This window comes from Paramisgurnus dabryanus, chromosome 12, assembly GCF_030506205.2.
Source record: "Paramisgurnus dabryanus chromosome 12, PD_genome_1.1, whole genome shotgun sequence".
Lineage (NCBI taxonomy): Eukaryota > Metazoa > Chordata > Actinopteri > Cypriniformes > Cobitidae > Paramisgurnus > Paramisgurnus dabryanus.
Genome location: NC_133348.1, coordinates 1,302,943 through 1,317,700, shown reverse-complemented (window position 1 = coordinate 1,317,700; position 14,758 = coordinate 1,302,943). Strand labels below are relative to the sequence as shown.

At 36.5% G+C, this 14,758-nt stretch overlaps 1 protein-coding gene across 1 annotated transcript in view; it reads right to left on the bottom strand.

Moving 5' to 3' along the window:
• The window catches only part of cd2ap (CD2-associated protein), a 56,875-nt gene extending 44,232 nt beyond the window's left edge, over positions 1 to 12,643 (bottom strand). The window contains exons 1-2 of the mRNA XM_065256100.2: positions 12,374 to 12,643; positions 1,966 to 2,123 (exon numbers count right to left, since the gene is read on the bottom strand). Of these exons, the coding sequence (XP_065112172.2) occupies positions 1,966 to 2,123; positions 12,374 to 12,377 (162 nt within the window). The 5' untranslated portion in view covers positions 12,378 to 12,643. The remainder of the gene's footprint in view (positions 1 to 1,965; positions 2,124 to 12,373) is intronic.
• Between the last annotated feature and the right edge of the window lie 2,115 nt (positions 12,644 to 14,758).

Here is a 14,758-nt window from a genome sequence, read left to right as displayed (position 1 = left end):
AAGCCACTACTACTTTAAAACAACTATAATGGCACTTTTCCATTGGATGGTACGGCCCGATATGGTACCATGTGGCTGGGTTCAGCTCACTTTACTTTCCATTTGAATTTAGTGTCGCTTCAACGTGGGTGTAATTAGTGCGCACTCACATTATCCAAACCAAACCAAACCATGCAACAGAGCAATTGTTCCCCCTCCCTACTCCCCCAGACGCACGCACTCAAACTGCACTTTTATCGATCCAAGCCAGGGCGTGCTTTCGTCATTAGTATGTGAATGTTTTGAACAAGGCAGGAAGAAAAGGGCCCTGTTAACACTGGAACCCATCGTAATGTTAAGTCTGTGTTTTTTATTCAGAGTCATTTGGTGAGCAATGACACACAGCCCTCTCACATGCCTTCGGCGCCTGAGCCCAAGTGGACCGCACTCCAGCCCACCTCTGCAAGCCGCCAGGGTGCGATTAACCAAACTGCGCCCGGGCATGGCGCAGAACACCCACACTAGTCAAACTAACCAGCTTTGGGGGTCAAACGCGCCGGAGCGTGGTTTGGATAGAGTGAGCCCATACTTATATACTTATCAATACAGTTGCATCGCTTCTATCCTGGGACATTATCGTAAAAACAAACACTCAACACTGGAGCAACTGCGCATTTTGATGGACTAGTGTTCTTGATTCACTGTATGTCAATGTTTTTCAGCACTAAAAGGGAGTTTGGGAACTTGTACAACAAAACACAGATGACGACATCACTTAGTTTGCTCAACAGTGCATGAGGGTAAGCTAATCTTGCATTTGGCAATGATGCTGGTAGTGACGATTCTCTCTGACTAATCAGTGATCTGCTTGAAACCTCAAACGAGGTGATACTAAAAAAAGTTTCAGATACTAGGTACTGTACACAGTGGAAAACCCCCCAAAAGTGAGCTGTACTATCCAATGCAGAATCTCCATAACATAGTACTATTACATAGAAATAAAATTCAAATAAGAAAAGTCAGAATCGCCTGGTAATGTGAACCTATTTTAATAGATGTCATCATGGCACATGACATTCCCGAGTGTCCACATACAGATAACAAACACACCCACCTTAAAAACAACTACAGGTATTTAAATCCTGAAATGGTAAAAGAAATGGCAACCTGTTTTAAGACTGGTTTAATGTAACACAGACATTATTTAAAAACTGATTCCTGAAGTTATTCTGAAGTTAGTCAGTACATAAAACCCATTTATAAAAACTTAGCTTTACTTAACACCCAACAAATCAAAAGAAATTAAATTTGAAATGTAAAAATTAAAGGAATGTTGGGTCTAAAAACCAATCTTAAACAATTCTGTTCTGCTTGTATTTGCCTGTAAGTGCCCTTTAAAACCTAGCTAATGATTTAAGTAAATAGAGCCATCATCAGCCACGTAGCAAGAAGCTGAAAAAAATACAAGATCCACCAAAGACAAACATCCACACCAACACATCCTCCGGACACAACAAATCAAAGATCTTATTTTGATACCGAAACTTACCTGCTCAGTTTCCATGGTCCTCTTCTGAAAATACCCCTGTGCCGACTATCAAATCTTTCCGGGATCAAAGTTCAGTTAAGGGAGTGGTGAATTACTTCATACCCCTCTAAAGGATCTCCACAAGGAATTGAAAGCAATAATTTTCTGCCTTGACAAGATTTAGAGCTACCACTGACTTTAATGTGGGTTTCCTCACATAGCCTTTTAGTCAAAATACTACTTAGCAAGTACACAACTTGGAGATGAGATTATAACTGAAGTCAAAACTCTAAAGAAAAACATTTAATTTCTGTTATTTACTAATTTTAGTGTACATAAAAATGTTGTGGAGGCTAGCGGTGAAATGATACGAGCAAGATTCAAGCTTGAAACCATTGGGCATGTGGAATAACAAATCTCATTTTTTTCAAAATTGTATCTTTTGTTTTGTAATGTACCTTTACAAAGTTGTCTGGGAAAAGCCCTCGTCTTCCATTGAGTTCTCCCTCCATCCATCCCTCTTCACTTCTTCGCACATTTTTGATCACGTCTCCAAGCCTGAGGGTTAATTCGTCTTCGTGGACGGCATCATATTCATACTCCACCACCACCTCAACTACAAAGAGAGGGGAACATACTTTAGTCTGCATTAAGGTCATGCCTTATTCCGAAAATTTGTGTGAAATTTATTTTAACAAGCATATTGATATATTTAGGTTTATCCAAAAATAAACGGACAGATAAACGAGAAGGATTTAAATCCGATCGCTCAAACCACTTCAGAAAATGGTCTGGGACGCATTTCAGATGAAATTGGACAGGTGTAAATACATCTGGTTGATGAAACCACATATGTCAACGCATAACTCCTCCCAAACCTAAACAAGTCACCCGGAAGTTAGCCGGCAAAGAGGCAAACAAACATGACATGCTTATAGCTTTATGGAGCGACGACAGTGAGTTAAAAAGCTTTCTAGAACCCATAAAAGAGTCCAATGACAAACTTGAATGATATTGAACAAAGAAATAAATTTTTGACAGACAGTTTTGTGAACAATTTTCCCTGTCATGGTCCTATATGTTAAATCATCCCGCCGTCACTCTCCTGCTGCTCTGTACTTCGCGCTCCAGCTCATGCTGAGCAAGGAGACCCGCGTCCGCTGCCCAACATATAGTACAACTTACAGTAAGTGCATAAACGCCATCTTAAGTTTTTTAAGGCGGAGGAATGAATAGTGTATTTGCATTTTGCGCAGGAGTAGAAGATCGGATTCATATCGGTTTTTCCAAGACGCATTTATGTGGCCAAATGTAAATGGAAAAGCTTTAACAAATCACATATCTATCCAATTTAGAGAAAAAGTGACCAGGTGAAAAAAGACCCTAAGATATTTTGAGCAATGTTTGTAACTAAACAGATCTGGAGCACTATTGACTTCCATAGTATTTTCATATGATATGGAAGTCAATGGTGCTTCAAGCAATAGTTCACCCAAAAATGAAAATTCTGTCATCATTTTCTCATCCTTATTTTGTTCTAAATCTGAATGAATTTTTTTTTTCTCTTAAAAACACAAAAGAAGATATTTTGATACATGATGGTAAGTACATAGCTGACTGTAACCATTGACTTCCATAGTAGGAAAAACACATATAACGACATTTAAGGGTATTGTACACTGTGTGCTTACCATCAGTTATCAAAATATCTTCTTTTGTGTCCATAAAAATAAAAACAAAAAAAAACTCATACAGGTTCAGAATTAAATGAAAGAATTTTCATTTCTGGCTGAACAATCATTTTAACATTAGGACTGCAAATGTATACAAAATATTAAAAGTGCAAATGTGCATGCAACATGCATATTGCAATGGTTTGCAAAAAAATTATTTTAATACTTAAATATATATATTTTATATATAATATATATATATATATAAAAAGTATACTCCAAGTTTTAGGTTGATGCAGAAAGCAGAGACTGTCGAGAGATGCTTTCTTTTCCAGTAAGACTGTAAAAGATGATTTATATGTTATGTAATTTTCAATCTGTAAATATATTTTTAAATATATTATTCAATTTTATGTTAAAAGCAATATCGCAAAGTTATTGAAGTTGCATTTTCTTTAGTTTCATGCGGATTTACATTACAAGCATACACAGCAAGTTCTTTGTTTAGTTCTGATAGAACTGATTCTGACTCTGTAATTTAGGGTAAAAAAACAACAACACAAGTGTCTTTAACACTAAACATCAGAGTTACAGTGAAAGTTTCATTTACAGCAACATCCGCTCCATGTCTTCAATTCCCAAAAGGTTTCCTAATACCTCATACAGTCTGTTTTGACTTTTTCAGACTAAACAAGACCAGAAGGCGTTAGGAACCGTGTGAAACTCCAGATCTTCCCTTTTAGATGCTTTGAATGTTTAAATGCTTCAAGTGAAAATTTCTAAATGACTGTTTATAGACTGTGTGCTCTATTGGCACCTCATCAACATTTTCTTGCACTATATGATAACATCACTTTAACAGCAGACAGTTCAAGAACAATTCAAACTCTTTCTCGAGTGCTTTGGAATTACAGTGTTTAAGATTTTAATTCCATCAAGCTTATGGTCAAACAAACATGACAATGTCTAAATGATGTGTTTTTGCTTACTACCTAATCATTACCATGGACACAAACATCCAATTAACTTAGACATTCTTTGAGTCTTGTGGAGCGTTCTGAACAGTGCCTTAGGAAAACCGCTAAATCTGGCTGCGAGAGCGGTGCACGGGTCAGTGAAAAATGCGATTAGTAGCATACGCAGACACTATCTCCATTGACATAGGTTATTTACACAGCAATGCCAGAGATAGCTTAGAGAGATTTCTCATGGAAAATAGAGAATTTGGAAGTTAGGGGAATATTCACATGCAGTGTGTTTAACATGATCTTTGCTGATGTACATCTACTGAAACATTTTTTTTCCAAACTCACAGGTCATGAGACAAGGAAGGACGGAAATATAAGAAACAGTCCAGGAAAATTATCTTAAGAATCCTGAAATACAAATTCAAAGTAATGAATCATATTTTTCCAGTATTTGCAGTAAAATTCAATGTATTGCCCAATGCTAGTACACAAAGGCACGTACCGAATGTTCGTCAACCGAAACTATTTGGCCGAATATTGTTTTACCCATATAAGCAAAAAGACTGAAAACACTTACAGTGTAGAGCGAGAGGTAGGGGTGGGCAATACAGCCTCAAAATTATATAATGATATTTTAAGAATTTTTGTGGTAATGATATTTATGACGGTAAAAACAATTATGGAAAAGGAAGGGCCAAGTTTAAATCCATTGTCATAAGGTGGCAGAAACAGCATTAAAGTACAGCAGTAGTGACACAATCACACAGCATGAGTCAAATTTAAACAAAGTACAAACTAGAAATGAAATGGTATAAAAATTTTACATCACTATGACACTACCACATATTTTCAGTAATTTTCACAGATCCCAGTAAGTCATTAGCTAACAATTTAAAAATGTTATTTTAAAATGATTTTACATGTACGTGCACTTTTGTTCGCATAAACATCAAATAAATAACATAAACATTAATCATGGCACATTTGGGATAAAGATAAATGTTAATCCAGTTCAGATAAAACACAAGTGAATAAATCAGATTTTGATATAAACACAGGAAAAATCAGCAAATCTGTTATGTCTATGGTCTGTATGTTGTGAGAAATTTGGTGTACTTTAGGACCCAGTAGGGGACGATGCGCTCGCGCCTCACGGCACTCGCTGAAGAAACAAACAGGGTAAAACGGAGCTTTAAACTCATCAGATCCCATAATTTAATGGAAAATGAATAGAAAAGATGGATCTGTCTAATTAAATATTAAGTAAACGTGCGTCAGCACAACTAGAATGTGAATTTTTTTTGGATTTAATTCAGTCAGTAAAGTTACTGTCATCACAGTGGTACAGTGTTTTCCCTATATAACACAACTCCTTAACACTTCAGTTTAACAGTAACTAAAGTAGTTTGCACAGCGATGCGCAGTTGAGTCATTAGTTTATTTTTACCCGCATATCACCCGCTGCTAGTGCTCTCAGGTGTGCGCGTTAAGGAACGTAAATTAAGTAAACGTCATTGCGTTGCGCGTCGCTATATCATTGATATCATGATATGACATTTTTTATCATGTAAATTTTTTTTATCATTTTTTATCATGTAAAAAAATTATACCGGTATTATCTTGAACGGTATGATATGGCACACACCTAGCAAGAGGTGTGCATGCTTTATAAATGCAACCATGTGAAAGCATTTTAAAGTGTCCAGGAAAGATGTTTTTTGCTATTTTCGGCCAAATTTTCTGAACATCCCACGTTTTAGAGGAACTTGTTTCGGAAAGTCTATTATATAGGTGCAAAATAAATCGGTTCCTGGAAAGATTACAATGAAAAATCTCTTATAAGTCCCTGGGAAACTAAATGTAATCAATAGATTCACAATCCATAAAAGGGACCTTTCTGATCAAATGTCAGACTGTCTGCAGTCATCTCAACTTTTGACATCATCTTTTTTCAGCACTCTCTTTAGGCTCCAGTTGGCTAAAAATGTTCAGCTCTTCCTCTTCTTGCTGGTGTGCAGAAGTTTCATTAATCACTAAATTAAGGTTGTCTGATTGATTTTACCTAAAATCTACTCTTGATCCTCTTGCCAGCAACCACAAAGAACAAGAATATCCAAAATACCATAAGCTTATTTAGCTCTTTATTGAGCAGAAAATGCTTGCATTTCTCTCTCTTCAGATTTAGTTGTTTAATTTTATAAGCTTGAAAAACTGATTGCCAATACAAAAGAAAGACAGACTAAGTGAGGGCAGGCTTTGTGATGCAAACACTTTTAGTAAATCAATATTGCAGCTGCTGTATTGTAAGCATAGACTGCTGACTAAAGCACTTTTTAGACATTATTTGGTTGGTTTCTAAACAACATTTGAGTTACAAATGAACAGCTCAGAATGCAAAAGCCACTAAACGCCACATCCGTCAAGAATGTGATAATGATATTGACGAATGCTCTCTGCACGTATTATACGATCATCATGAAATACTTTGGATCAAATCCGCTTAAAACCCCAGCATCAGGCCATTTAGAAATACTGCTTTGTTGACAGAATCCATTAAATAACGATTTTTCAGCAAAGTGCACAGAAGAAGAATTAGATGAATGACGACACACGCGCCTAAGTCGGATATCAATTGTCATGCTGCAAGAGTTTTTTAACCTATAAAAAGAAGGTTTTCCCAGCTATTTTAGAACATTGATGGATTTTTTGAAGAGTGGCTTAAGACTTTATTAGAAGTGGGGTTTTTTTGCCAAAAAAAGCTTGCATGCACTTAGAGGGTTTTGCGGCAAAAGACAGACAAATTTGTTTTACCAATGAAAAGACTTAAAGAGCACCTATTTCAATGCTAAAAACCACGTTATTTTGTGTATTTGGTATAATACAATGTGTTTGCGTGGTTTATGGTAAATAAACACATTATTTTCCACATACCGTAAATTTTTGTAGCTCCTGGTATCCTGTCTTCCAGAAACGCAATGATTTTGTACAAAACCCATCGATCTGAAAATTTCTGTGTCCCTGAATGGCCAGCTAACATGTACGTTATGATTGGCCTGAATACCTCTGACGTCAGCAGGAAATGTGACACTCTCTACCATGTTTGAAAGATTTGCTTACAATGCAATGCTAACAGGAGTTAACTTACAGGCTGAGTCCAAGTGGGAGAAATTATGATAATGTCGGTCTTGTCTACATCAACTGGCCCAGGAAGTATAGCCTACAATCCATGTGTTTGTTGTAGTCCAAGAAAAGAGATTTACGTTGGAGACGATAACTCGCATCATCAATTACTTTGGGGTATGTACCTTTTGCATACCTTTAACATGTACTAATACACACTTACACACCAAAGGAAATGTAAAATCGTGAATCGGAGGATATGTGCTCTTTAAATAACCTTTTCATTTCCATTAAAGTGATATACCTGAACCTAAACAAAGCTTGATAAAAAAAATGCTCATTTACAAGAAAACATGTCAGACGCACTTAGAGGGTTTTGCATCTGAACTTGTCAACTATTACTATAAGATCAGTATGTCTGTCACATACCATACTGTTTGGGATGGGATCTCTGCAGTTTTTATGATATGAATTATACAGATGACATAGCATAGCTTCCAAATGGGGCGTTAGGCTGCCAAAACGTCCTGATTTACAGCACAGCATTGTATTTACATTTTGTACTTACATTTTTATGCACTTTCTAGATGTTTTTCCTACATTTTTTCAGTTTGTGTGTTTTCTGGGACTTTTTGAGCTGCTAATGCAATGCTTTACAGAAACACAATTATACTTTGCCAGAAACTGTCTACCTAGAGTTGACATACAGACAAGGTTGAGCGACTGTGGCTTCTTTGGCATGAGCGTCAGGATGCTCATGCCAAAGGCGCAAACCCAGGGCTTCCGATTTTATGTTTCTGCTGCTCTCCCTTATTCCCTCTGCTGCCATTCGGAAAGGAAGCCAGATAAGGTAATTCGCTGCTGAGCGCTCTGATCATTAAAATCTCGTCATGCTTTGCTCACGTGCGACTGTGTTACAATTTTTCCACAGTGTAGCTACAGGAAAAGACCGGGTGAGTGAAATTATACAAAAGACTAAAGCGAGCAGGAAATAACTTTAACTCTGAATCTGTGCCGTTAAAATAACTCAAAGGTTTTTTTAAATACAGCCAAAACTCCAACATTATGACTTGCACACCCTTGCCAAAGTTACACACTGAGGGACTATTACGGCATGGAAAAGAGATGCGTGTGAATCTGATCCACAAAAATGGCTTGCAATGTTTTCTGGGAAAAATGCGAGGTTCTTGGTCAGAATACGCTACAGCACATGATTGTTGGAAAAAAGCGAACCAGAATAGTTGCATGTGCTGTGAACCAAAGAGTCAGGTCAGACATTAAATGGGTCAGTGGTTTAATAAAATAAAATTACTACACAACAAAAACACACGCATACGACTGCAATAAATATTGACTTGGAAGAAATGAAGCAGTGGGCGCCCATAATATGGGATGCTACCATTCAACCTCATTATGATGCCCTCAAGCACCCTGGGCTAAGTCAAACAAAAGCCTGAATAACACCAACACGCATGTACACTGTGTAAACTGCTAAATTAGCCATTTAGCATATGCTTTTATCCAAAAAGACTTACAAATCTTAGCAAAAGAAGGCGATTTGTCACATGGAGGCAAGAATACAAAAAGTGCTTATAAAAGTTACTAGTTTTCACTATTCTAAAACAAGATTTTTCTTAAAGAAAATAGAATAGATAGAAAAGCATTCAACATATATTTATCAAAGAGTCTTTTAAAGGGGGGGTCCAATATTATTTCAAGCATTCTGACTTATTAACACAGTTATAGAGTTGTTTCCTCATGCTAAACGTAGGCAAAGTGTCAAAAAGCAGTTGGACATGTTACAGAGTATTTCTGTGCTGAATGCACTTCGCCAGGGTTCGTACAAGTTTCGGAAAGTTTTTTTCGATTACAGTTCTAACTGACGTTTCAGGTTTTTTTTATACGTATCACTTCTTTATATGGGCACTTCCCCCGGAAAACCCCTCCCACCGGTCAATCAGCGGGAAACGCTAGAACATTCACATCACGCGACAGCTCTGTTTAATTTCAAACTCAACAATGGCACGAATGAAGAAGTGTGTTTTTGGATGTAAGGAGAAGAAATCCAGCCTTATCAAAACAATGGATATAGTTTATTATCCGGGGTAGCAGCGGAGTTTTGCGTGTGTTTTTGATGCACTGGATTTTCCCAACCGGTTCACGAGTTGCATGCGGTAAGTAAGACTTCTGTCTTATGTTGTAAATATGCGCGTGCATATTATATAAATGACACGAACATGTAGTGAATCATAAGTTATAAGTGTTGTATAGTGTTGCATGACTTGTACTCGCTCCACCCGCGGTAGTAACTCCTCCTTCTTCATTTTTTCGTACGTTATCAGAAAGATTCGGTAAAGCTAATCTTTCTTTTATCTGATTAAACTAAAGACTCTTCGGAGATATAAAGGATGTCATACTACTCTATAGGTACTCCAGATTAAAATTAGAAATGCATCACAAATGTTATGTGAGCTTTAAAATATAAGTTTTTAGTTGTTGTTTTTTTATGTTGCTTTTTATGTTTACCGGACTGCATTAGGAAGATCATTCCACCAACATAGCAAAGGAAATAATTCAGTGTCCAAGATATCATCAATAGCCTCACATAAGAAGCAGAACTTAAATCTACCAAGAATAGAAGTGCATTTTTAGAAAATGACCAAACATAAAGGAAGAGTTTTTGACTAGCTTCAAAGATAAAATCTAGGTTTGCGGTGATGTTAGCTGTCACAAATATGAATGTCTAATATTTCCTAGTATGGTGCCAAACCATTAGTCTATTTACTAACATATTGACTTTAAACCACAAATATGTACAGCAAGCAAAATATTTATGCCGACAGTTACATCAAATGCAATCAAACCCATTATTATTATTATAATAATGTCAGCATGGTATTTTTCCGGAAAGTCACTTTGCATGGTAATTCATAGTGCTGTAGTTTGCATGTCGGGAGAGGCAGCTAAAATTCCTCACATAGTTTTGAGCTTTGGGTTTTTGTATGTTGTCGAGAGCAGAGTTTGACAAGCAGGTTTAATTTTTGTTTTAGTAGAGTACATATAGAGGAAGCTTAGATAAAAAAAATCTATTAATACTGAAATACTCAGTATGTTTCTCAAAGTTTACACAGACATATATGCATGCGGATATTAAGCTTTACAAGCCAGTACTTCATCATAGTCTGTCAAAAATAAATCAGCTTTGAAATAACAAACTCATAAATCAAACTAAACTTTGTTTACTTAAAGTTTGCAATAAATTATAAGACAGACTATATAGATTAAATGAACTATACTGGTTAATTCTGATATTTATTTATTTGAACGTTTAAAAGGCCACTTAGAAATGGTAAACAAGATTCAAGGGAGATCTTTAGGCCAGTAAGATTCCCACATGAGAGGAATAACAGCCCAGGGTAAAACTCCATCTGAAATCTGATATCAGTAAGAAATATAACCTATTTCAATTTTGTCTGCACTGACTTGGTTTGGAGTCAAGATCTGACATGACCAAGCAACGTCCACTTCCACCTGTGCAAGTAAACATTCATATTACTTCAACACGCTTCCTAACTTCTTGATGGGCTGACTTTCCATCCCAGGGCTTACATAACTTTGTGACAACATGATGAATTACTAACTGAGGGCCACGAAAGCAACCTGCATGCCAGCCAATGTTACAGATTTATTAGCTTTAGTGCTTCTGAATACAAAACAGACAAATGTAAAAGCATGTGTTGTAACACACCTTCAAATACAGTATGATTCCGACATATACGGTTCAGTTTAAAGAGATAGTTCACCCAAAAATGAAAATTCTTACAATGTTCTTACAAACCTGTATAAATAAACAAGAAGGAAGATTTTACAGTGCATAATATAACATGTGGTCATGTTTCACGTGTAAAAAACGTGGTATTTTTCCACACAATTTAATTATCCGTATTCCGCTGTTTTCACTGACCTCAAAACAGGCTGATGTCTTCCTTATTCTATAAAGTCCCTCCTTCAGAAATACGTAACGAGTTCTGATTGTGTAGTTTGTTTAGTGAGTTGTGATTCGACAGCAGCTTAGCTTAGCGGAGTTTAGTCAAAAACCGTTTTATTGACGTCATTCAACCGGGAAGTAGAGGCCTGTAGTCCAAACCGGCTGTTCGCTGTAGGCTTTGAAAGGGGAATTGTGTTAAAGAAAATATATCGCCTGGCAGTGAACTTTGAGCTTTATCATTTTGCAGGTATTATTAGTGCTCTAACAGCAACATTACACACTAACTAAAATTTGAAAAATGGAATCAGGAAGAATGTGACCTTTAAAGAAATTTGCTGATGAAATGTCACTTTACAAATTTAGGCAAAGGGTGTTTTGATGAGTATACTGTCATTCTGCAATTTTGAAAAAAAGAAAGTTTAACTAGTCACCCAATTTTACATAAAACTTTAATTCAGACTATAAATCATTTTTCACCAACAGCCATATTTACTAACCAAAACAGTCGTACGAGGAGATCTGAAAATCACTTCTCAAAACACAACAACTACAATAGGTGTCAATAGCTGAAATCGAGAGTAGTAAATATGGAAATGAACCCAACCTAAAAGAGGATTTGCAGATAACTTTAAGCATTTGCACTTTATTCAAACCAGCACTTATCCTTTACTAGAGCATGACAGTGCAGAACAGCACAGCTACAAAGTAACGTTTTCCACTGTTTACCTGCCCAACTTCTAGCGAGGGGGTGGCGCTTCTCTATTAAAGCCACAGCCAACTTAAGGGGGGCTACCTTGGAAATGAGCCACGGGACCTATAAACCGCTTTAAACACAACGCCAAACCCGCTTTTCGCGAAAAGTCAACAGGGAAACTGCAGAGCCAGAGCCTGACGCAGAACGCCTGGAATTTACTGGTCTGTACAGTACAAGCCGAGCCAGTTTGGGACACTGGCGCAAAATCAAATATTCGTCTGATTATAAAGTTCTCTAAATAAACTTGAATACAATGTTACAATTTTGAGTACCGCGTTCGAATGGTTTCCTTGGAAACGGGAACGCTTGGGAGAAACGGGGTGTTACAATGTAACAGTTGCATTAGAATCGAGCTGAACTCACCCATACTGTCCTTCGATACGAGACCGTCTTGATCTGATGTGTACAATCTGCCGTCCTGCTGGCTGATGTTAGCTAGCAGCCTGGATGCTAGCAGTAAATCCTACTCGTGCGAGAAATCGTGTCGGTTTGCGGGTGTGTTTCTCTGTGTTAATCCATTCGACTTGGTTTTAATGTCGGACTGTTGTTTAGGTATGAGGTATGATTTGTAAGAGTACTGTGCAGGAAGTTATCCCGAAGTCTCCACCTTTCTTAGATTTGCCTCCGCGATATTTCACCAGGAGGATCACGCGAGAAGTGAGAGATCCTCGCTGGAATGCAAGGGACTGTAGAAATGTGTACGCATTTTAGTCAGATTAATTGAAGAACTGTATTGAACTTTAGTCAGAACGGGACATTATAAAGTACTTTTCAACATAAAATTGCAGTGATTTACTTGTTCACAGACATATTTAATACATGATTGTATTTGTTTTATTTTATAACTATGTATAAATGTGCTTAACTTTATTTAATATACCTATTGTAAATAGCTTAGGGAGACATTTAAATTTTCATTTGACTTTTTATTATAGGCACACGACAGAAATTAAGTAGGCTGACAATCAAAAACAAATTTCGTTTTATGTGATACATTTATTAAAAAAAGAAAAACTAAAAAGTGTTGCATTTACATTGTAGGAGCAGTCTTTTTGTTAACACACAAAGTATGTAGGCAGCGCAGTACTAGCTCGTCTCCCAGCTTCTCTGTGGCTGCATTATTTGCATTAAATTTGGCTATTAAGCTGTTAACTGTAAAATGAAATTGTTCCAATAATAAACACTTTTCATATCTATGTACTTCCTTAACTTTTATTGTTTAAGTGTTTAAAACAATACAGACATTCTCTGTGATCCATGGGTTCTAATTATTGCATAGAAAATGCCTATGCAATAGACTAAATAAGAGTTAAATAGTTTTTATTATTGCAATATAAACTTCCAACTGGTGACTAAGACCCAAAAGTGGAAAGATTTTATTTATGAATCTTCATTAAACAGCTATTTTGCAAATAATAAATATAAGGGCAGCATTGTCTGCAACTATGGGACTATCACTTAAGAGTGGGCATTTTGTGTATTAAATTAATAACTATTATTCATTATTAATTGGTGTAATTATCTGTTCTAAAAACTGGATTTTCTATTCAATATATAATTAACCACACCCAAAGAATTCAATATTGTAATTCGTTTTGTAAAAATACCCTGTTTCACATGTGTAAGTCACATCATATGTTTACCACCAGAGGGCGGAATATGCACAGTAAAAATCTAATACGGTGGATAACAGATGTGTAGGAATGGTTGACTAAGTAAAAAAAAAAAATACATCTGCAAATATATAATCAGATTTTTTGGTATGTTTATTTTCCTGCTTTTACAGTTAGTGTTCATGTAGCTCAGTTGATGGAGGGCATTGCCTTATCAGTGAAAAAAACATGTGTTTATTTCCCAGAAGGGTAGACCATTTTTGAGAAAAAAGACTATATAACCAATTTTTTTGAAAAGAACATGTTGTCTTTATAATATCAGAATTAATATATATCTAACAGAGTTCAATGTTTTAATTCTTCACAACAGGCCAAATAAAGGTGAATTAGTCTGTGCCAGGGCTAATTGCCTTCCCACTGTCACAACAATGGCAAACCACAGACATTGGCCAGTGCCCAAGCTCTTTTTGTCAGTTACCCTTGTGCCAAAGAAGTTTACCTGAACCAAATGACCTTTAAATGTAAGCTTCACTGCTGAGGTCGGTTACATACAGTACTGTACTCCTTGATTAGGGCATGACCAGCTTGTTTTTGTTTCAATGTCCATAGATTACAGCATTTAAAGCCTCCCAAGCAACCCAATCTCAAAATGTATATAATATGACATGCTTAATGTGAGTATTTGCATTAGAAAATCCAGGGATAATGTGTGGCCAACGTGAAACCACCACACGATCTCTGCTTATTCCAGGTTTATTATTCCTGCTCACTGAGGGTCTGGCTTTCTCCTGCTGTAGGGTAAATGGCATTTACATCTCAGTGGCATACTGGTGCAGGCTTGTGGTCTGATGCTGCAGGGCTAATAAGCCTGGGAGGTCTATTCATAGTTTCAATATCACGCTACATTGTTATAGAAACACCCACCTGGATGGCAAAACAAATTACATTGAACTTTTTTTAAATTAATTAACTTAACTTTTAATTAACTTCACTAAACTAAACATGAATACCAACTTTAACTACTTTAACTGATAGGTCATTTAGTAGTAGCCAGTCAGGTTGTCTTAATCCCTGTAATTAATTTACAGATGATTTTTATAGATATTCTGAGTATGGCAGTGTCACATGTAAACAT